This window comes from Danio rerio, chromosome 22 (assembly GCF_049306965.1).
Source record: "Danio rerio strain Tuebingen ecotype United States chromosome 22, GRCz12tu, whole genome shotgun sequence".
Taxonomy (NCBI): domain Eukaryota; kingdom Metazoa; phylum Chordata; class Actinopteri; order Cypriniformes; family Danionidae; genus Danio; species Danio rerio.
The window spans coordinates 2522501-2541969 of record NC_133197.1 but is presented as its reverse complement, the minus strand read 5'-3'; the positions used below and the strand labels follow the sequence as shown (position 1 = coordinate 2541969).

General features: G+C 38.2%; 2 protein-coding genes across 4 annotated transcripts in view; both read right to left on the bottom strand.

Moving 5' to 3' along the window:
* Nucleotides 1-365: 365 nt before the first annotated feature.
* Nucleotides 366-14477, bottom strand: zgc:113220. 2 transcript variants are annotated; one of them, XM_073936679.1, is made up of 4 exons: nucleotides 13861-14477; nucleotides 11673-11828; nucleotides 6187-6555; nucleotides 366-3744 (listed from the first exon to the last, which is right to left on the bottom strand). In XM_073936679.1, the coding sequence occupies exons 2-4, from the start codon at nucleotides 11722-11724 to the stop codon at nucleotides 2615-2617; spliced, it is 1551 nt and encodes a 516-aa protein (XP_073792780.1). In that variant the 5' UTR covers nucleotides 11725-11828; nucleotides 13861-14477; the 3' UTR covers nucleotides 366-2614. The 2 variants fall into 2 exon arrangements, with proteins under 2 accessions (XP_073792780.1, NP_001417918.1); NM_001430989.1 differs by having other exon boundaries at nucleotides 2134-3744; nucleotides 14427-14468.
* A 1163-nt stretch (nucleotides 14478-15640) lies between these two features.
* The window catches only part of zgc:112977, a 17423-nt gene continuing 13594 nt past the window's right edge, over nucleotides 15641-19469 (bottom strand). Inside the window, 1 exon segment of one of the 2 annotated variants that reach the window (NM_001020813.1) lies at nucleotides 15641-18191. In NM_001020813.1, coding sequence (NP_001018649.1) covers nucleotides 17203-18191 — 989 coding nt within the window. In that variant the 3' untranslated portion in view covers nucleotides 15641-17202. 2 annotated transcript variants of the gene reach the window in all.

Here is a 19469-nt window from a genome sequence, read left to right as displayed (position 1 = left end):
CGTTTAATTGTAAATATTTACTTTCAACATTGACAATGTATCTGAACATTTGATTGTGATATTTGGTTGTAATTTTCAGTACACTTAATACTTATGTTTCTATTTTTCTTTTCCTCTTTTATTATTATCATTATTATTATTAACATTTCTCTTTTTTATTATACATATATATATATATATTTTGTTATTATTTTTTTGTCTCTTGTAAAAAAAAAGAAATAGAATGATATGTAACTATCTGTACTGATGTAATGTTTGTTTTTTCACAATAAACAATTTAAACATAAAAATCTGCAAATTTCTGCGGAATTATTTTGGGAGTATTGTAACTAAAACCATAATATGTGAAATAAAAAAGTAATATCTTTTAAATTTGTATTTAATGTTTAAAATTCAAATCCAATTAAATTTACTTTATTTGGTAACCAAAGCAAGTCTCTCATATAACATATCTACTAAAAGACAGAAAGTATTACTGCGCAAACAGTTGTACATAAATCAGATGAACATTTTCATAGTCAATAATATTACTGTAACTAATTTAAAAACTGAATAAATATAGATTTACACACATTTACTCAAGTAAATAAACAGAATTATTGATAGGCTAAAAATCTGCGTGCGCAGATTCCGTGTGGGCCTAGTTATATAATTTTAGTCGTTTGGGATGTAGTGAGACAGTCAAATATTTCACCAAACAGATCCACCATTTCTGACGCTCATAAATGTTCAGAAAGTCCTCGTGCTGCACGTATTAGGAGGTTTGCTGAAGGTGCAGCTGTTGTGCAGTGAGGGGTTGCCTCCTTAATAATCTACAACAGTTATGCCTAGTTCAGACTGCGTGATTTTAGCCCCGATTTTGGCTCGCCGACAAATGCCTGAAATCACAGGCAAATCGCTGCTCGTGCACGTGAGTGACAATCACACAGTATGAACGATCAAAGACGCAATCTGAGAGAATCGCCGATGAGTCGCCGATGCCTGTAAGATATTTGGCGTGCTAAATATCTGGAGCTGTCGATGATTCAAATCATGGCGTGTGAATTTTGACTGAAAATAACATCAGCGATCGCCTACAGCCAATAAGAGAGCAGCTTTCACTTGTGTGTGTGTGTGTGTGTGTATACCTGCTGCAGGTCAGCGGGAGGCTAGGGGAGAAGTAAAGCGCTCTTTTTCGGTTTATTTAGACCCACGAAATGGAGGAAAAACTAGTGGAGGTTTGACAGGACTCAGGAGCAACCATGTCTGTTTGACGTTTCATACAGAAAGAAATTAGTTTATTATCAACGTTAAGGAGAAATGGCTAATTCCCTTTAAACCCAGGTGAGCAAATAAGTACATGTTCTACCCCATTAAAGGCTTCTTTCTCATTATGTAGTTAATAACAAAAGATATACGGCGTGTTTTTGGCTATGAGACGGTAGTTTGGACGAAGTTGTCGGCGAATCTTCCTATAGTAAAGTCATGCAATGTGAATGTCCATGTCGCCGAACCATCTTGCAGTGTAAACAAAGCAGCGACGAAACGCTAGCCCAGATAGTCATGCAGTGTGAAAACATCTGTGACACGACTAGTTTGAAAATCATGCAGTCTGAACTCGGCATTAGTGTTCATTGAACAGTAAGAATGATTAATAAATCGTTCTCACACTGTACAGTTGCTTTAAACGGGCTGAAATTATATCGTTTTAGTTGTTTGAGATACGGTGACACACAGTCAGACATTTTGCTGAAAAGATCAGCCACTTTTGACGCTCATAAACAATCAAAGTCCTCGAGCTGCAGGTATTAGGAGGTTTGTTGAAGGTGCAGCTGTCGTGCAGTGAGGGGTTTGCGTCTTCACTAAACTACGACAGTTTGCATTCACCGAACAGTAAGAATGATTAATAAACACATATGAAACGTCTTTAGTTTCGAGCTTAGGCATGCTTTGCACTCACATTACAAGTGCACCGCGCTCTGGCACACCATTTCCAAACCGGGCCAGGGCCGGCCAAGTGAACTGCACCTGAGCAGATTCGGAGCACTCACACTTGTCAAACAAACTGGGGTTCGGATAACATAGTGTGAGTGCACACTCAAGATCAAAGCGAGCCCGACCCAACCCCTACGATAAAAAAGTCCCCCAAAGGCAACGGTATAGTTTTAATACTGCACAAAGGTGTTTAGGAACCAGAATTTCACTTTGGTAATCTGTTTGGTGATGAATTGCATGTCAAACAAGCCGGAGCTCCAAAACAAACCCACTGACTGCCGAACTACCACAGAACAATGGCAGATCAAACTCCCTTATCTGATTCAAACTTCTACAACAAACTCAAAAATAACTCGGTTTCAGATGGATTTCTCAGGTTGTTCTTCAGTTTAGTTAAAGTTGCTGAGGACATAAGGCTGCTTAAGAGTTGTACACTATAACTGACTGTTTTTTGCTTGAGTTCTCTCATGAAAAATCATTAGGAAATTCTTGTTGGGGGCTGATGGAGCTAAAGAACATGGCTAAACCTTCTCCTTTCTATGAACTTGAAGATGTTTCTTCAGTGGTGAAGCCTTCCAAAATGTTTTGCCGCATTGATCCCACTTGTGTGTCGTCTCTCAAGTGTGGATCCTCATGTTCATTAAGACACTGATTGCGTGTTCGCCATCTCTCCAGTGTGAATCTTCTGGTGGTGTTTCAGGTTTTGTAACAGTCTGAATCTCATGTCGCATTGCGAACACGGGTACGGTTTCTCTCCAGTGTGGATCCTCTGGTGTTGTTTCAGTACCCGAGCTCTAATAAACCCCTTCCCACACTCTAAGCACACATGCTCTTTCACACCGGTGTGGAGCTTCTCGTGGTCTTTTAAATTTGACCGATATCTGAAACTCTTTCCACACTCGGCGCAGGAATAAGGCTTCTCGTTTGTGTGAACTCGGAGATGTTCCTTCAGGCCTGAATGGTTTGAAAATGTTTTGCTGCACTGATCACATTTGTGTGCTCTCTCTCCGGTGTGGCTCTTCATGTGGTGAAAGAGCCATGAAAATTTCATGAAACTGTTCCCGCACTCAATACACGTGTATAGTTTCTCTTCAGTGTGAGTCCTCTCGTGTGTTTTCAGGATTTGTGGCTGCTCGAATCTCGTGCTGCAGTTTGACTCATTGTCCGGCTTCTCTTCAGTGTGATTCGTCTCATGTGTTTTCAGGATTTGTGGCTGTTCGAATCTCGTGCTGCAGTTTGACTGACTGTCCGGTTTCTCCTCGGTGCGAGTCCCCTTGTGTGTTTTCAGGATTTGTGGCTGCTCGAATCTCATGCTGCTGCTCGACTGAATACCAGGTTTATCTTTAGCGTGAGTCTTCTGGTGTCGTTTCAAGTTTCCAGCTCTTAGAAAAGTCTTGTCGCACTTATCGCACGCAAACTCTCTCACGCCACTGTGGATCTTCTCATGTGCTTTTAGATAAAGTTGATGGGTAAAACTCTTCCCACACTCAGCGCATGAGTAAGGCCTCTCGTTTGTGTGAACTCTAATATGGCTCTTCAGGTCTGAAGGCTTCAAAAATGTTTTGTCGCATTGGTCGCATTTGTACGGTTTCTCTCCAGTGTGGATCATCATGTGAAGCTTGAAATAGTATTTACAATTGAAACTCTTTCCACACAGACTGCAGATGAATCCTGTCACAGCTGCTGTATTAAATAAAAAACCGTCTTCAGACTTTGACTGAGTTTTATCTTCATCTTCACTCAGTGCTTCACTCTCCTCCATCATCAGACCTGAAAACGAAGTAAATTAATTATTAGAGGCTAGTTTTTAGCCGTTTTGCTAACGGCAGAAAGCGCTCTAACAGGGCGATGAGATCCTACATGTGAAACAAAGCACAACTGTGCAGCAAGGTTATAATAGTTTTTGATTTTTCATCAGTTTTAGTTTCTATTTTGTTTTGACTTTGTTTTCAAATTCAGTTAGTTTTAATTACATTTTAGAGGCAGATTTACTAGTTTTTATTAGTTTCTATGTATTGAATTTTTTCTATGCATTGAATTTTAGTTTAGTTTTTATTAGTTTCAGTATTAGTTTAGATTTTTCCAAAAATTTTTTTTTAGAATCAACAGAGTACAGCGCAATAGCCTAGTGGTTAGCGCACCGACATATGGTGCAATAGCACAGGGGTTCCCAAACTTTTCAGCACACGACCCCTAAAATAACAATACCAGTGACTCGCGACCCCCAATATCCCCTGAGGTGGTTATAAATACAGAAAACTTGCATGCATTGGCGCACACACACACACCAATAGACCAAAGTCTATTCTTCGTTTAATTTTTTAAATGTATTTCAGTGCTGTAAATGGGCCAGAAAGTTTAACCTGGTGTTATAAAAATCCATCTGCTGCATCTAACACTATTGCTGTTTTTAAAATAATGTATTTACCCCAGGGGTCGCAATCCAATAGAACAAGTAAATAAGCTACTATAGTAACTATAAACGGCTGTTTTTTCCTCTTCAGTTGGTTATGGATAAAATATGGTAATTCTTATGGTCTAATAATAATAATAATAAGTAGATTTTTGGAAATCACCAGGCGACCCCCCTTCATTGTTCCGCGACCCTCAAGGGGTCCCGACCCCCACTTTGAGAACCACTGCAATAGCACGTCAGGGCATCGCGAGTTCGAATCCCGGCTTGAGGACATTTCCCTACCCTACCCCCTCTCTCTCTCCCACTTCGCTTCCTGTCTCAATACTGTGCTATCTAATAAAGGCCAAAAATAAATCTTAAAAATAATAATAATAAATATATGTATTTAGAGGATATATGAACACTATCATCTACCACTACTATACCCATCCTCAAACTCAAATACAACAGTCCACAAGATAGCAGCCTTAAGTACAACATGAGTGCAAGTCTGCTTCTGAGGTTACATACACAGTAGTGATGGAAAGTTCAGATCTTTAACGCGGATGTTAGGACTCAACATTATGTAGTCAGCAATAGATATTTCAGTCAGTTAAAACACCACCATGATCTAAAAAATGTCTTGCAGTAAAGTTTTGCAACCCAACTGAAGCATGGTTCACATATTTACGATTTTCTGTTATGAAATAAACTTACGTTTTTCACCAGATCCTCTCAGCTAAGCTCTTGGTTTACCTGCGGTGCTGTTGATCAAGTTTAGTTCAGTCACAGCAGCCTTTCATGTATTATTTGTATTTGGTTCACTGAATCACGCATGTGCCGTATTATCCATTCACCGCTTCTCAAATTTGATCTCAGTGTAACGTTACTGTTCTAATAATTGAAAGAAAGTATATATTGGTTTATTTAGAGTCAGAGGGGGGTATTAGACTTGTTAAAAAGTAAGTTGTTTGAGGATAAGTTCTTACAGGAGATACGAATCATTTCAACTGGTTCAGTTCGATCTGGTGAACTAGTTCAACCGGTTCACTTAGAAGATCCGGTTAAAAAGATTCCTTCGCTATTGCGATACAGAAATAAACCCATTATTGGGCACAAATGTGTTAAAGTAATAGATTTAGGTCTCTGTATTTAATGCTGTCACCGTGCTGCTGTCCTGTCCACTTGTTTTTGTTGTGAGAGCAACAGCGAGGATGACTGGAGGAGAACCGGCTCGATCTGGCCAATGGCAGCAGGACTACAGACTCAGAGGTGCGAAAGAGTCAAACACCTGCAGCGCGAATTAGATTTACTTCTGAACGGCTTACAGTAAGATTATGCATTAAATACATTTACAAATATGAAAACAAAGGAGGTTTTTGCTATAATTTTAGCTAGTTTCAGTTTTGTTTGTACACAATACTTTCAGTTAAAAAAAACTCGTTTTTATTTTTATTTCAGTTAACGACAGTTATTTTACATTTTAGTTTTTTCATTCGTTTTCGTTAACTATAAAAACCTTGCTGCGCAGCTCCATCAGGTCTGCTAAACGTTGATCATTTAGTAGTCTACGTTAACTGATGTATTCTGTTGTTTGAATAAATGAAATGTTTCACAGAACTAGGCTACAGTCTTACAAATGACTCCACAGGTCTTAATTTGCTCGGTCTTTTCACACTTCAAATTCATGTTTGCAATTACCAACATTCTTGGGAGTGCTGCACTATGAAACTAATTGATTTCAAGGGTTTGTGCCATGCAAGAGTGGTGTGTTGCTATCCTGATGGTAGGTCTGGATCTTTAGATGATCTACTTACTGTGATATTTTAATCTGTGCATTCGTAGAGAAGATGATTGTATGTAACTCTTCCCACAATCAATGCAGTGATATGGTTTATCTCCAGTGTGAATCCTCTCGTGTGCTTTCAGGTATCCTGGATCATTGAATCTCTTGTCGCAGTGCGAACACTGGTACGGTTTCTCTCCAGTGTGGATCATCGTGTGACGAACGAGATCGCGGTTATGCCTGAAACTCTTTCCACACTGAGTGCAGATGAAACCTTTTACGGCTGTTGTATTCATGAAAAAACTATGATCAATCTCCGATTGGGTTTCTTCTTCAAATATGCCATGATATTTATCGTCATCGTCACTCAGTTCTTCACTCTCCTCCTTCACCATCACTTCTGAAAATGAAGTAAATAAGTCACATTTTAGGAGGCTAGCTTTTAACAGTTTGCTAACAGCAGATGAAGCGGTAGCAGGGCTCGACAGTGTGAGCAATTCTAACATTTTTGGCTCTATACACCAAAACAAACAAACAAGATGTGCTTTAACTGCAGACTGTCAGCTTTAATTTGAGGATATTTACATCAAAATCAGGTGAACGGTGTGTTTGCAAATTTGCCTCCCACTTGTTAAGGGTCCAAAAGTAATTGGACAATTGGCTTCCAAGCTGTTCCATGGCCAGGTGTGTGTATTCCCTTCATTATCCCAATTACAATGAGCAGATAAAAGGTCCAGAGTTCATTTCGAATTTGGAATCTGTTACTGTCAACTCTCAAGATGAGATCTAAAGAGCTGTCGCTATCAGTCAAGCAAGCCATCATTAGGCTAAAAAACCAAAACAAACCCTTCAGAGAGATAGCAAAAACATCAGACATGGCCAAAACCCCTGGGTGGAACATTCTTAAACAGAAGATACACAATAGTGAGCTCAGCAACACCAAAAGACCTGGAAGACCATAGAAACAACTGTGTTGGACAACTACACAACGACAAGAACACTCTCCAGGAGGTAGGTGTATATGTAAAGACTACACCAGAGTGAATGCAGAGGATTTACCACAAAATGTAAACCATTGGTGAGCCTTAAAAACAAGACGGCCAGGTAAAGTTCTAAAAAAGCCTTCACAGTGCTGGAACAACATCCAATGGACAGATGAGATCAAGATCAACTTGTACTAGAGTGACGGGAAAAGAAGAGCATGGGGAAGGAAATGAACTGTGCATGATCTTAAACAGTAAAGTGGCCATGTATGGCTGTCAATGGAACTGGTTCTCTTGTGTTTATTGATGATGTGACTGCTGACAAAAGCAGCAGGATGAAGCGTTTCCGGCAATATTTTCTGCTCATATTAAGTGAAATGCTTCGGAACTCATTGGACGGTGCTTCACACTGCAGATGGAGAATGACCCAAAGCATACTGCAAAAGCAACCAAAGAGATAGTGAAGGGGAAACAAATGGAATGTTTTGCAATGGCCAAGTCTATCACCTGACCTGAATCAGATTGAGCACGCATTTCACGTGCCGAAGATAAAACTGAAGGCAAAATGAACTGCAGAGTACCACCAGGGATGAAACCCAGGGGATGTATATATCCAGACTTCAGGCTGTAATTGACTGCAAAGGATTCGCAAACAAGTATTAAAAAGTGAACGTTAGATTTCTGATTATTTTTCTGTCCAATTACCTTTGGTCCCTTAACAAGTGAGAGGCACATATGCACACTGTAGTAATTCCTACACTGTTCACCTGATTTGGATGTAAATATCCTCAAATTAAAGCTGACAGTCTGCAGTTAAAGCACATCTTGTTTGTTTCATTTCAAATCCATTGTGTTGGTGTATAGAGAAAATGTTTTGAATTGTGTCGATGACGAAATATTTAAGGACCTAACTGTGAATAAAAGCTTAAATAAAAAGAAAGAAATAAATCCTGATAAATAAACGGGAACTAGGCTATAATTGGTTATTAATGCAGCAAAACAATTCTAGCTGAACGTTTGCTTGTGACGGGGCTTTGTGTCAGCGATTCCTAAAAGGCTTATAATAACTTTTAAAACAATGTTAATAAAACAGCATAAACCTTTGTCATATGCTTGTCAATTTTAAATAAATTAAAGAGCCACAATTCTGACTTCAAAAACCTAGTAAAGATGCACAAAGTAACTTGAAGGTATCTGTTTACATTTTACACATAATAATTAGTAATGTAACCAGATTATAACTTTCAAGTAGTAATTTGTAATCTATTACTTAGGGTAAATTACACAACACTATATATTTGTAAATACATATGGCAAAATTTAACACTTGAAGGAAAATTGAGGATGAATTTCCTCCTTGAAAAAGTAAGTGTTGAAGAAGATTTTTATTTACTAAACCTATATGAAGACACATTTAATTGGGTGAGTGGAGGGCCCTATGAATCTGCCATTATATGTCTTTGAAAACAGGTGACGGGTTAAGGCAAAGGGGTCATAAAAGAGCACGAGAGGGGACTTGGGGATACAATGAGAGCCATCTGTGTGAGAAAAGCATGAAATGTATACAACATATGTTGAAACTGTCACGTATGTTTGAAAAGACCCATACTGTATGGGAGAGAAGAGTCCAGTTTAGATGTTTGAAACATAGATACTAGTCATGATTACCAAATGTGTACTGTATGTGTGAAAACAGTTATGAATACATTAGGATTAGATCTTTACATTACGAGGGCCACAAGGACGAAGAGGCTTTAAAGGGTCACGAAACACCAAAACACATGTGTTGAGCTGTTGACAGTCGTATATGTGTCCCACACTACTAAAAACACTATTAAGACACCTATATTTCACTAAAAAGTATAAATTGGTTGTTTTTGCGTTATTTCAAGCAAATTCGTACTTCCTGTTTGAAACGAATTTTTGAAGCTGCGTCACGGTCATGACATAATAGCGTGTATTCCAGCGTGCAGACTGGACGTCTGTGCCAGAGTGTGTCTAATTACGTCTTACAGTGTGTTGCATTAATGCATGAGTAAGGCTTGGTTCAAACCAATCAGCACGCTCTATTGTGCAACTTCATTAATATTCATTACTGTTAGAGTGTAGACGGCAGAGACGCCACGTTGTGTTGGCAAAACAAGCGTGAAGTGTTGCTTTATAGTTTGCTGCAGTTAAGTTTTGTTTTCATTTTCTTTCTGTGAGAGCTCAGCTGGAGTCACGTGTGGATTAACAGTGTACGCGACGCTCGACAACAATAACTTACGTGTCTAAGGAGGAACATTGTTTACCTGAGAGCTGTTCTCATCTGCAAACGCTGAGATCCGGATTCGCTTGTAGTCTCCTCTTAATAAAGACGCGGCTCTAGTTGCTGGTGATTGTGCTGTCTCTACAGATTTGGTAAGTGAGCGAGCAGTGCTCTTTGTTTATTCAGTTTGTTCGTATCGAACTAAGTTAACTATTGCACCGAGTGTAAACATGTTAGCACCACAACCAAACTTTTACCTTGTGTAGGATTTTCGCCGCATTTAGTGACCGGAATAACAAACGCGGCTTTCTGACGCTACCTGCCGTGTGCATCTAAGTTTTCGGGAAATGCGGAGTTTTTTTTTCTCTCATTCGCCGTGCGGTATCAAACATTGCATGAAAAATACACGCTTAGAGCAGCTCCTCGAATCAAATATCTCGTTTGTCGCGAGGGACATGAATGAATTCCCTGAATGAAAGAGCCAAACTGCAGTTAAAGTCCACCATTAAATAATTTGGCAAATAATTCGACTACAGATGTCCATGTAAACACAGTCACTTTGTCCCCTGTGTGTGTGTGTGTTTTGACTCGGAAAGTCAGCGCGCCCAAATAGACACTCCCACACCAGGGGTCCGTTCTTCGTATGTGGATTACTCAGTTAGCTGGATTTGGATATTGACGATTTGACACGATCCAGGATTGTTTCGTTCTTCAAAGCTGATCTGAGAGTTGTTGTCATGGCAACAGATCTGCTAGGTCAAACCTGATCGGGAGCAGGTTCAAATCATAAAAACAGGATTAGATCGGCTCAGTTCAAGCAAAGATAATACAGAAAGTATGTACCGAGTTCTGATATTTTCTTACAGTAAAAGTTATATACACTTGGGAAAATAGTAAATATTTTTTAACTATATGTATATAAAAGTTATAGTCATTAATAAAATAAATAAAGTTATACATATAAATAAAACGTATGCAATCTGCACCCTTGAAATGAAAGTACAAAGACTGCCACCTGGTGGTGCAAAGAGAAAACTTATTGATATGAACTTTTTAGATCGCTTTAGTACAAATTGTGTATAATAGAAATGCACAATATGTGACTTTTTTTAAAAGCAATAATACATTTATGCAGTCATAAACATGTTTTGACAGTTAATATGCCAGTGATTTGATGCTTCACAAAAGTTGCAGACGCCTTTACCAATATGAAAATGCTTTTGTAAACAACCAGTTATTCTTTACACCGATTAAAAAACGGCTACTATAATAAAGAAAATCTTTTCTAAATGTAGAACTAAATACATTGATTTGCATTGAAATACATGATGAATACTCTCGACACATGAAAGTGTAAAGCCTGCAGCTCACAACAAATGTGAAGTTACTGCGTGTCATATTTAACAAGCCGTTTACTGCTAATTTGATGTAATTTTGCTCGCATGGATAATTGAATATTAATCAGATGATGTCATTACGCTGCTGTGCCGTCAGCCAATCGTTGCATTGCTGATCATGATTTCGAGGATCGATAGATCTGTCCTTAACAACAAACGCAGCGATCTCAGATCAGTTCATCCAGACATTCTAATCTGATTCGCGAACTTGTTTGAAGAACCAAATTAGCGAGAGATCAGTTATCAAGATTAACAGATCCAGGATCTGCCAAATCATCTTAGATCATTTAAGCGAGGTACGAAGAACAGACCCCAAGCCTCTTTACTTCCTCCGACACTCCCCCCTAAACAGAGCTGGACACGCCCACTTTTCTGACTTTTTCCAAAGTAGAGGTGTGAAAACACCCTGCTGAAACGAGGGGGTTTCATGGCCCTTTAAATAGGGGTCGTAAAGAAGTAGGAGCTGAAAAAGGCCTGTTGAACCAGTAAACAGCTGTGAAAACACAAAGGTGGGAGGAAGCCAGGATAAAAAGGATGGCAAATGTAAGGGATATTAGCTTGTTCTGGAGTGAGACTAGAGATGGATCTGCTTTTGGACATCTCTGCTTTTTTGGAAAATATTCCAATAAAGTATATTCTTCTGATATTCATGACCTCCAGACTGAATTTGATTCATTAAGAGAAAAACCACTACAGTGTCAAGCCCTGATACAGGACATACAGCATATTGAAATTGCGTTACTCTCAGACCCTAGGTGCATAACAGATAATATTAATATAAAAAGTAGAATTTTAAAAAGGAAATGCAATAAGTACATATGATATAATAAAAAAAATATACAAGTTAAAAATATATATATATGATGAAGAGTAATGAATAAACACAAACCCATTTCTTCAGTCTCTTCCTGTTTAATTCTGCAGGGTTCTGGATCACTCATCTTCTCACTGTCCTTCAGTCTTTGCAGATTTCTCTTCTTCCTGATGGTCTGATGCTCGTCTTCACTTGTAGACTGATGGGGATATTCCAGTATTTACAGCTGAACTGAAATGAAGAAACAGACAAATCTGCTAAATTTACACTGATTAGTGAAAAGCTGAAGATCTGTGCCCTAACCCTTAATTTTTTATCATTTTAGATGGGGTCAGGGCGGGTTTGGGCTTGCATCATGTGATGCATTTTAATTAGTGTAAAAAAAGTAATCAAATCATTTGTTGCAACATTAAAAGCCATCCCTGCAAAGGTGAAACAAAAGATGACAAAGAAGTTAAAGAGAGCGAATTTTGGTCAGGCCAGCCGCCAGTTCAAAAAGAACGGTCATTCTAGAACGGTCATTCTAGCCGCCAAGGTATTTCGGCGGTCGCTCATACACTGTGTATTACGGTACAGCACTAAACATTAATTTACGGCAAGCTGACAGGGAAGATGACGAGGTCACTCGCTACATTGAAACCGCTGTCATGGAAAATTAAATTAATGTTCTTGGCTGGTGGACGATGAACAATCTTATCCAAAACATGCCAAATTAGCCAGATCAGTAGTGCATCCCGGCCAGTAGCAGCAGCAGAGAAAGGGTGTTCAGTGCTGCTCAGTGAGTGCAGGACTGCACTAAAGCCATTTACAGTGGATTCAATAACATTCCTCCACAAAAACACATAGCCTAATCTTGATGAGTAAAGATTTTTTAAATTATAACTAAAACATAATTAAACCATAAAATCCTAGACAGAGTATACAGGCTAATGTTGGCATTTTTCTTTTAATAATCAGCTTCACTGGCGCCTCAATGCCAGATTGTGAAGAGAAATGGCAAAACAAATCCCGCAGAGCCTTTATCTTAATTTCCTTATCGCCAAATAGCTACCCGTCATCATTTATATTTATTTAATTAGTTAAGAAAGACTTATTTTCATTGGTGTGTTGGCCAAGTTAAATGCTAAGTGTATGTATCTAGATCTATTTAGAGTGCTGAGATGTTACAGAGGACTTATTTTATTTCTTTATTCCAACTTCTTAGCGCCTATAGCCTACGTTTGTTATGAATAAATTATGTTAAAACACGTATAAACTGCTCAATCTTGCAAAAAGGCAAAAGAGCTGTGTGCCTAAACGGGTTCGGGTTTTTAAAAAGCTGTCAATCAAAATGTACTTGGGCTCTGGCCCGATCAGCTCTACTGAAGACATCAATACAAGAAGGTATGTTCGTGCGCAGTATGCACTCCATATTGGAAATTATCATGTTTTTTCAAATATATGTGGATTTAGTTTTATTTTGATGTGCAATTATAATAGAGGCTAAATTCCATTTATCTCCCACAAACAAGTGCTCCGATCATGGTCATTAATATACAAGTATAAATTCTCCCCACATTAACGTTACTATTTAATTTGGAATATTAGACACAATGTATACGATTGCAAATCTCTTTCTTGCAACTTTAAAATCAAAAAATGTAATGGTTAGTGGGTTCGAGTCCCGGCTAAGCTGAAGGAACATGAATGTTAACAAAATTTTACATTCATAATTATAAATTTACTAATAAGAAACTAAATTGTGAGGTATTGAGGACTGAAATCTGCTTATATATAACCAGTATCAGAGCCTTTCTAAACAAGAAAGCCAAAACACCTTAAAAATTTGTGAAGTCTATAATGTAATTATTTATTATCTCATATGTACACTTTATATAATTGTATTATATTTATAAATACACTCTGGCATCTACAATTTTTTGTATTGTAAAGTTTTATATGTTGTTCTTTAAATAAAAAAATAAAAACCTGGAACATGACCTAACTTCAACCTGAAGATCTGTAAACACACCCTACTTGCTACAGACTGAGCCTGATTGACTGTTTTGAAGACATTTGCAACTTTACAATAGGAAAATTTAATGGTTAGCGGGTTCGAGTCCCGGCTGGCTCCCCGTGTTGGTGTGGGTTTCCTCCTGGTGCTCTGGTTTCACCCACAAGTCCAAAGACATGCGATATATGTGAATAGGCTAAGCTAAATTGTCCGTTGCGTATGTGTGCATGTCGTAACACAACAACTAATACAAACTTGAGTAAACCTTACGAGCATTAATCAAGGTTATTTACGGAGCTCCTCGTCTTTTCGACCGATAGCAGCTTGCCTGTAGCTACCTCGCCGTTCACTACATCCGACACGGCATACAAAGGAAGGAGGGGTTCAGCACAGTTTACGGACAACTACTAACATGAAACCAATCCTGCTGGAAGTTAAATAGTTAATCTTGCTAACGAATTGATGAAATTAGCATATCTAATGTTGTTGGCTCACTGTAACCTAACGTTACATAGCGAACGCTTTGTGTAAGGCAGATGTTCTCCAGAAATTCTGCACATTAATATCGTTAGATGATGTGTGTTTAGGCTATAACTGTTGTACACATTCACCGAGCGAACAGTCTTTTGTCTAAATTTTTGGCAAAGTTTACACTGGGGACGTCATCCGATATCCTGAGGCTGCCACGTTCCTGCGACCGCTAGCGAAACCGGAAAAAGCGATATTTTGCTTCAAAAGGCATCTCCGGTGTTCAATTGCGCTTTAATAAAAGTCTATAAACTGTAAAGTGTGTTTTATTGTTGTGTAAACACGAGAAAAAAGCGTCACCGACTCACCTCAGCTCCAAAGACTCGACGCTGAATGAACGCCTCGGCGCTGACGTCATCACGTCGAAGCGAGCGTATTGGAGGATCGTAAGAACACGCTGCTGACAAAATGCTGTGCTGCTTTGATTTCTAGAATATGAATTCTTGAGATGTGATTTTAGAATGGACAAACTTCCAGTGAAATTAGCTAAATTTCGCAAACAAGCTTTATTAGCCTGGATGCTGTTATTTAAGCACAAATTTTCTCCAAACTAGTATATTATTTGGAGCAATAGATGTATTCAATATAAAAATAACTCTCTTCTTCCAAAAATGCTATGAAAATTATACTATATTAGATAACTTCTAAATTTAAATGGTGATTTATTATCTTACAGTGAATTTGTTGATAAATTTGGTTTTCCAGTTACTCCAAAGGAGTATGCTATTGTATTTAATGCCACATCTGAACAGCTGCTTCATTTTATAAGAGTGTATGGAAATAAATTTTTAGAAGGAAAATATGTTAAAGAAAACCTTTTTTTTATAGGAGATATTTATATTATTACACAAAGTTATACTAATAAATATATTAGAAATATTATAACAGGTGATACAATTATATTATAATTTCCAATGGACCAATGTATTCATAAATATAAGTTGGGAAAAAGCTTGGCATTCTTATCAAATATATTGTATAAATGACAAAGTAAAAGAAGTGACATTTAAAATTTGACTGTTTATATCCAGCTAAAGAGGTTTTGGAGAGATTTAATTTGGATATTGATCATTCCTGTGATTTTTGTTGCATGGAAAAGGAATCTATCGTCCATGTTTTGTAATTGTGTATACGCAAGGACTTTCTGGGTGGATCTGGAAAACTTTCCTTGAAGGAAAACAAATATTGTATTCAAGTTGAAAACTTGATGTTTGCATTTATTATGTCAATACATGTAAAAAAAAAAATGTACCTTTCAAGTACAACTTTTTATTATTATGTGAAAGTTTCATATACATAAAAATGGACTGGATCAAAGCCAAATTTTGTTCATTTCCTTCAAGAGACTAAGGACTACTGCACAAGTATGGAGAAGATTGTTATTAAATAAGCAAAGAAGATGTAATATTCTTAAGGAATATAAAATTTTTAATTACTACATGTTTTTTTGTATATTACTGAATAATTTTGAGTTTGTTGTTAATAAAAAATAAAATAAAATAAGTATGAAGAGTATAAATTCTTGAAATCAACAAAATTTTATTGTCGATATCAATAATTAAGTTGTTAATAACCGAGTAGCCACTAGTGCTGTCGTCTCACAGCAAGAAGGTCGCTGGTTCGAACCTCGGCTCAGTTGGCATTTCTGTGTGGAGTTTGCATGTTCTCCCTGCGTTCGCGTGGGTTTCCTCCGGGTGCTCCGGTTTCTCCCGCAGTCCAAATACATGCTGCAGGTGAATTGGGTAGGCTAAATTGTCCGTAGTGTATGAGGGTGACAGGCCCACACGACAGGCCGGCCGGAATGTGTAATAAAAAAAAAAACAGTCGTTATCATATGGACAAGTCTAAAATGGCTTGTTCCAAAGAGTCGACCCCGCAACCATACGGGACCAAGGCCAAAGAAGAAGAAGATACCCGAGTAGCCACTAGTGAAAATTTGAAATTTCAATGTATAAAAAGTGCCAATGTTCATTTTTGATATAATGAATGTGATTGTTACTAGCAGTGATCGAATTGTGAAAATAAATTCAAAGGGGATGATACCGGAAGGAGGGAGGTTGCTTGGTGTCCTGTTGCCACACACACAAACACACACACACTCACACACACAAACACACACACACACACACACACACACACACAAACACACACACACACACACACACACACACACACACACACACACACACAATAATAACAAAATAGGTCTAAATACATTTTTAATAAAAAAAAATGCTTTTTTAACCGAATAACCAGCCATTTACAATCTTAAACAGTCACGAAACAGCAAAACACATGAGCTGTTGACAGTCGTATATGTGTCCCACACTGCTAAAAACACTATTAGGACTCATATATTTCACTAAAAAGTGAAAATTTGTTTGTCTTTGTGTTATTTCGAGCTAATTCGTTCCTCCGGTTTGAAACAAATTTTTTAAAGCTGCGTCATACTGATTAGATCCTTGCGTGTATTCCAGCGTGTAGACTGGATATCTGTATCTGCGAGCGCATCGTGACGTCTCTGAGTGTGCTGCATTCATTCATGAGAAAGGCTTAGCTCAAACCAATCAGTGCGCTCTACTGTAAATGCAGTGCAACTTCATTTATGTGCATGATAGCTTCGAGGACTGTATCTGAAACGGTAGAGAGACGCCACGTTGTGTTGCCAAAAAAAGTGGAAGAAGAATTGTTTAGAGAAACGGGTCGTCAGTGTTGCGTTTATAATTTGCAGCAATGAAGGTTTTGTTTTCATTCCCTGCTATGAGAGCGCAGCTGGACTCACGTGTGGATACAGTGCACGTGACGCGCGACAAAAATACGAAATGCCAGATTTTCCAACTTGAACGAACACTCAATTTGTGCTGCCTCATTCGCATGAATTGCACTGCAGGATGTCTATTTATACCTTTGCATTGACTTAACATAAAAATATCACTCACGCTTGTTGCTTTATCCGAATCTAGTGTGAACGCACCATAAGATGTCTCTTCAGCAATGAAGCCTTCAAAAATGTTTTGAATTGATCACATTTGTGTGTTTTGGATCAGCATGTGTTGACGAAGGTGTAACGATTGTCCGAACATCTTACCACACTGAGTACATGTACGGTTTCTCTCTAGTGTGAGTCCTCTCATGTGATTTCCGGCTTTGTGACTGACTAAAACTCCTGTCGCAGTGTGAACACTGGTAAGGTTTCTCTCTAGTGTGAGTTCTCTCATGTGATTTCCGGCTTTGTGACTGACTAAAACTCCTGTCGCAGTGTGAACACTGGTAAGGTTTCTCTCCAGTGTGAGTCCTCTGATGTTTTTTCAGGTATTGTAACAGACGGAATCTCATGTCGCAGTGTGAACACTTGTACGGTTTCTCTCCAGTGTGAATCAACCGGTGTTTTTTCATGTCTCGAGCTCTAATAAAACTTCTCCCACACTCGAAGCACACATGCTCTTTAACACCAGTGTGGATCCTCTCATGTTCTCTTAAATTCGACCGACATTTAAATCTGTTCCCACACACAGAACATGAATAAGGCTTCTTGTTTGTATGAATGATAAGATGTTTCATCAGACCTGAATGCCTTGAAAATGTTTTGCTGCATTGATCACATTTGAGTTTTTTCGCTCCAGTGTGAGTCTTCTCGTGATGTTTCAAGTCTCCAGCTTTAATAAAACTCTTCCCACACTCAAAGCACACAAACTCTCTCAGACAAGTGTGGATATTCTGATGTGCTTGAAAAGCTGACTGCCGTCTAAAACTACATGAACACTCAGAGCACGAGTAAAGCTTCTCGTTTGTGTGAACTCCAAGTTGGTTCTTTAGGTCTGAAGGCCTCAGAAATGTTTTGCTGCATTGATCATATTTGTGTGGTTTCTCTCCCGTGTGGATCCTCATGTGATTCTTGAGATTGCCTTTATGCCTAAAACTTTTTCCACAATGAGTGCAGGTGAAACCTTTTACAGCTGTTGTTTCAAATACAAAACTATCTTCAGTCTTTGACTGAGTTTCTCCTTCACTTTTGACATGATGTTTCTCCTCATCTTCACTCAGTTCTTCAGTCTTCACCGCTACCATCAGATCTGAAAATGAAGTGAATAAGTCACATTTTAGGAGGCTAGTTTTGCTAACAGCAGATGGCGCTCTAGCAGAGCTCGACAGTTTGAGCGATTCTGACTACAAATAGATGAGTACATAAAATGTGTTCAGGAGGATATATGTAAAGTAAATCCTATGTAAAAAAATAAATAAAACCTGATCAATAAACGGTTACGAGGCTATAATTGGGTAATAATGCTGCAAAACAATTCTAGCTGAACTTCAGCTGTGATATTTTGAATCGTCTGATTATTGATGGGTCGTTCATGAACGTTTCATTTTGAACGAATCTTCAATATGACTCGGGAACTACGAGTCCTCTCAGGGAGTGATTCCTTCGTCCGGCGTGCGCACATTTGTGCAGGTAGTATCGTTAATTTCAAGTCTTCATCACATTGGCAGAAGCCAATCAGATGCGTTTAGAGCCAGAAAAAGATTTTATCCGCTCACATCTCGCGCCTCTATCGGGTCTGAGTCACTCGTTCATCACGAGCCAATCATATGCGTTTAGAGCTGGAAAAAGAATTGATCCGTTCATCTCAACTCCTCGGGTTTGAGTCATTCTGTCACTTAAACAACGAACGATTATGGCTCCTATCGGCTTAGACTGTGCATTGATTAAGATTATATGTGACTGTCAGTGTAACGTGAATGAAGCCCTGACATTTGAAGACATGAAGAGGTGAGCTGAGCGAGGAGACAACAATACCTTCATAGACAAAAGAGCAGGTCAACATTTAATTATTATTTTCTCCTTCTTATATTCTATTTATGACTTATTTGTCGTGCAATCAACCTTTTGGGCTAGTTGTAGATGTGTTTTGAAGCAATTCGTAATATTTTAATAATATTTTGGCAAATTGAACCAAATGAACGAAATGACTCGAAAAAAGATTCGTTCATCTTGATGAACGAGACTCAAAGATCAGAGTCAGTAAAATGATCTGAACTTCCCATTACAACATCTGATACACATAGCATGAGTGCTTATAAACTTCAATGTGATAAAAGTGCTGGATCTGTTTAGGAATATGACAGGGCTTTGTGTCAGCGATTCTCAAAAGATTTTAATTTTTTTTTTTTTCAATTTCATAAAACAGTGTAAATTATGTTTTTCGGTCAATTAAAAAAAATCTAGACCTACAATTAGTGCAAGCACTAATTTGTAATCTATTACTTTATTACTGTGTAACTTACCCAACACTATATAATATGCATGTAAATATATATGGCCAAAATTAATACATGGAGAAGAATTGAGG

Coding starts and splice junctions, on each gene's coding strand:
- zgc:113220 (XM_073936679.1), bottom strand. CDS start 11,724: ATGAGTGATCCAGAACCCTGCAGAATTAAACAGGAAGAGACTGAAGAA. Junction 6,556..11,672: donor GGAAGAGACTGAAGAAATGG/GTTTGTGTTTAT, acceptor CTTCATTTTCAG/AAGTGATGGTGAAGGAGGAG. Junction 3,745..6,186: donor GCACAGATTAAAATATCACA/GTAAGTAGATCA, acceptor CTTCGTTTTCAG/GTCTGATGATGGAGGAGAGT.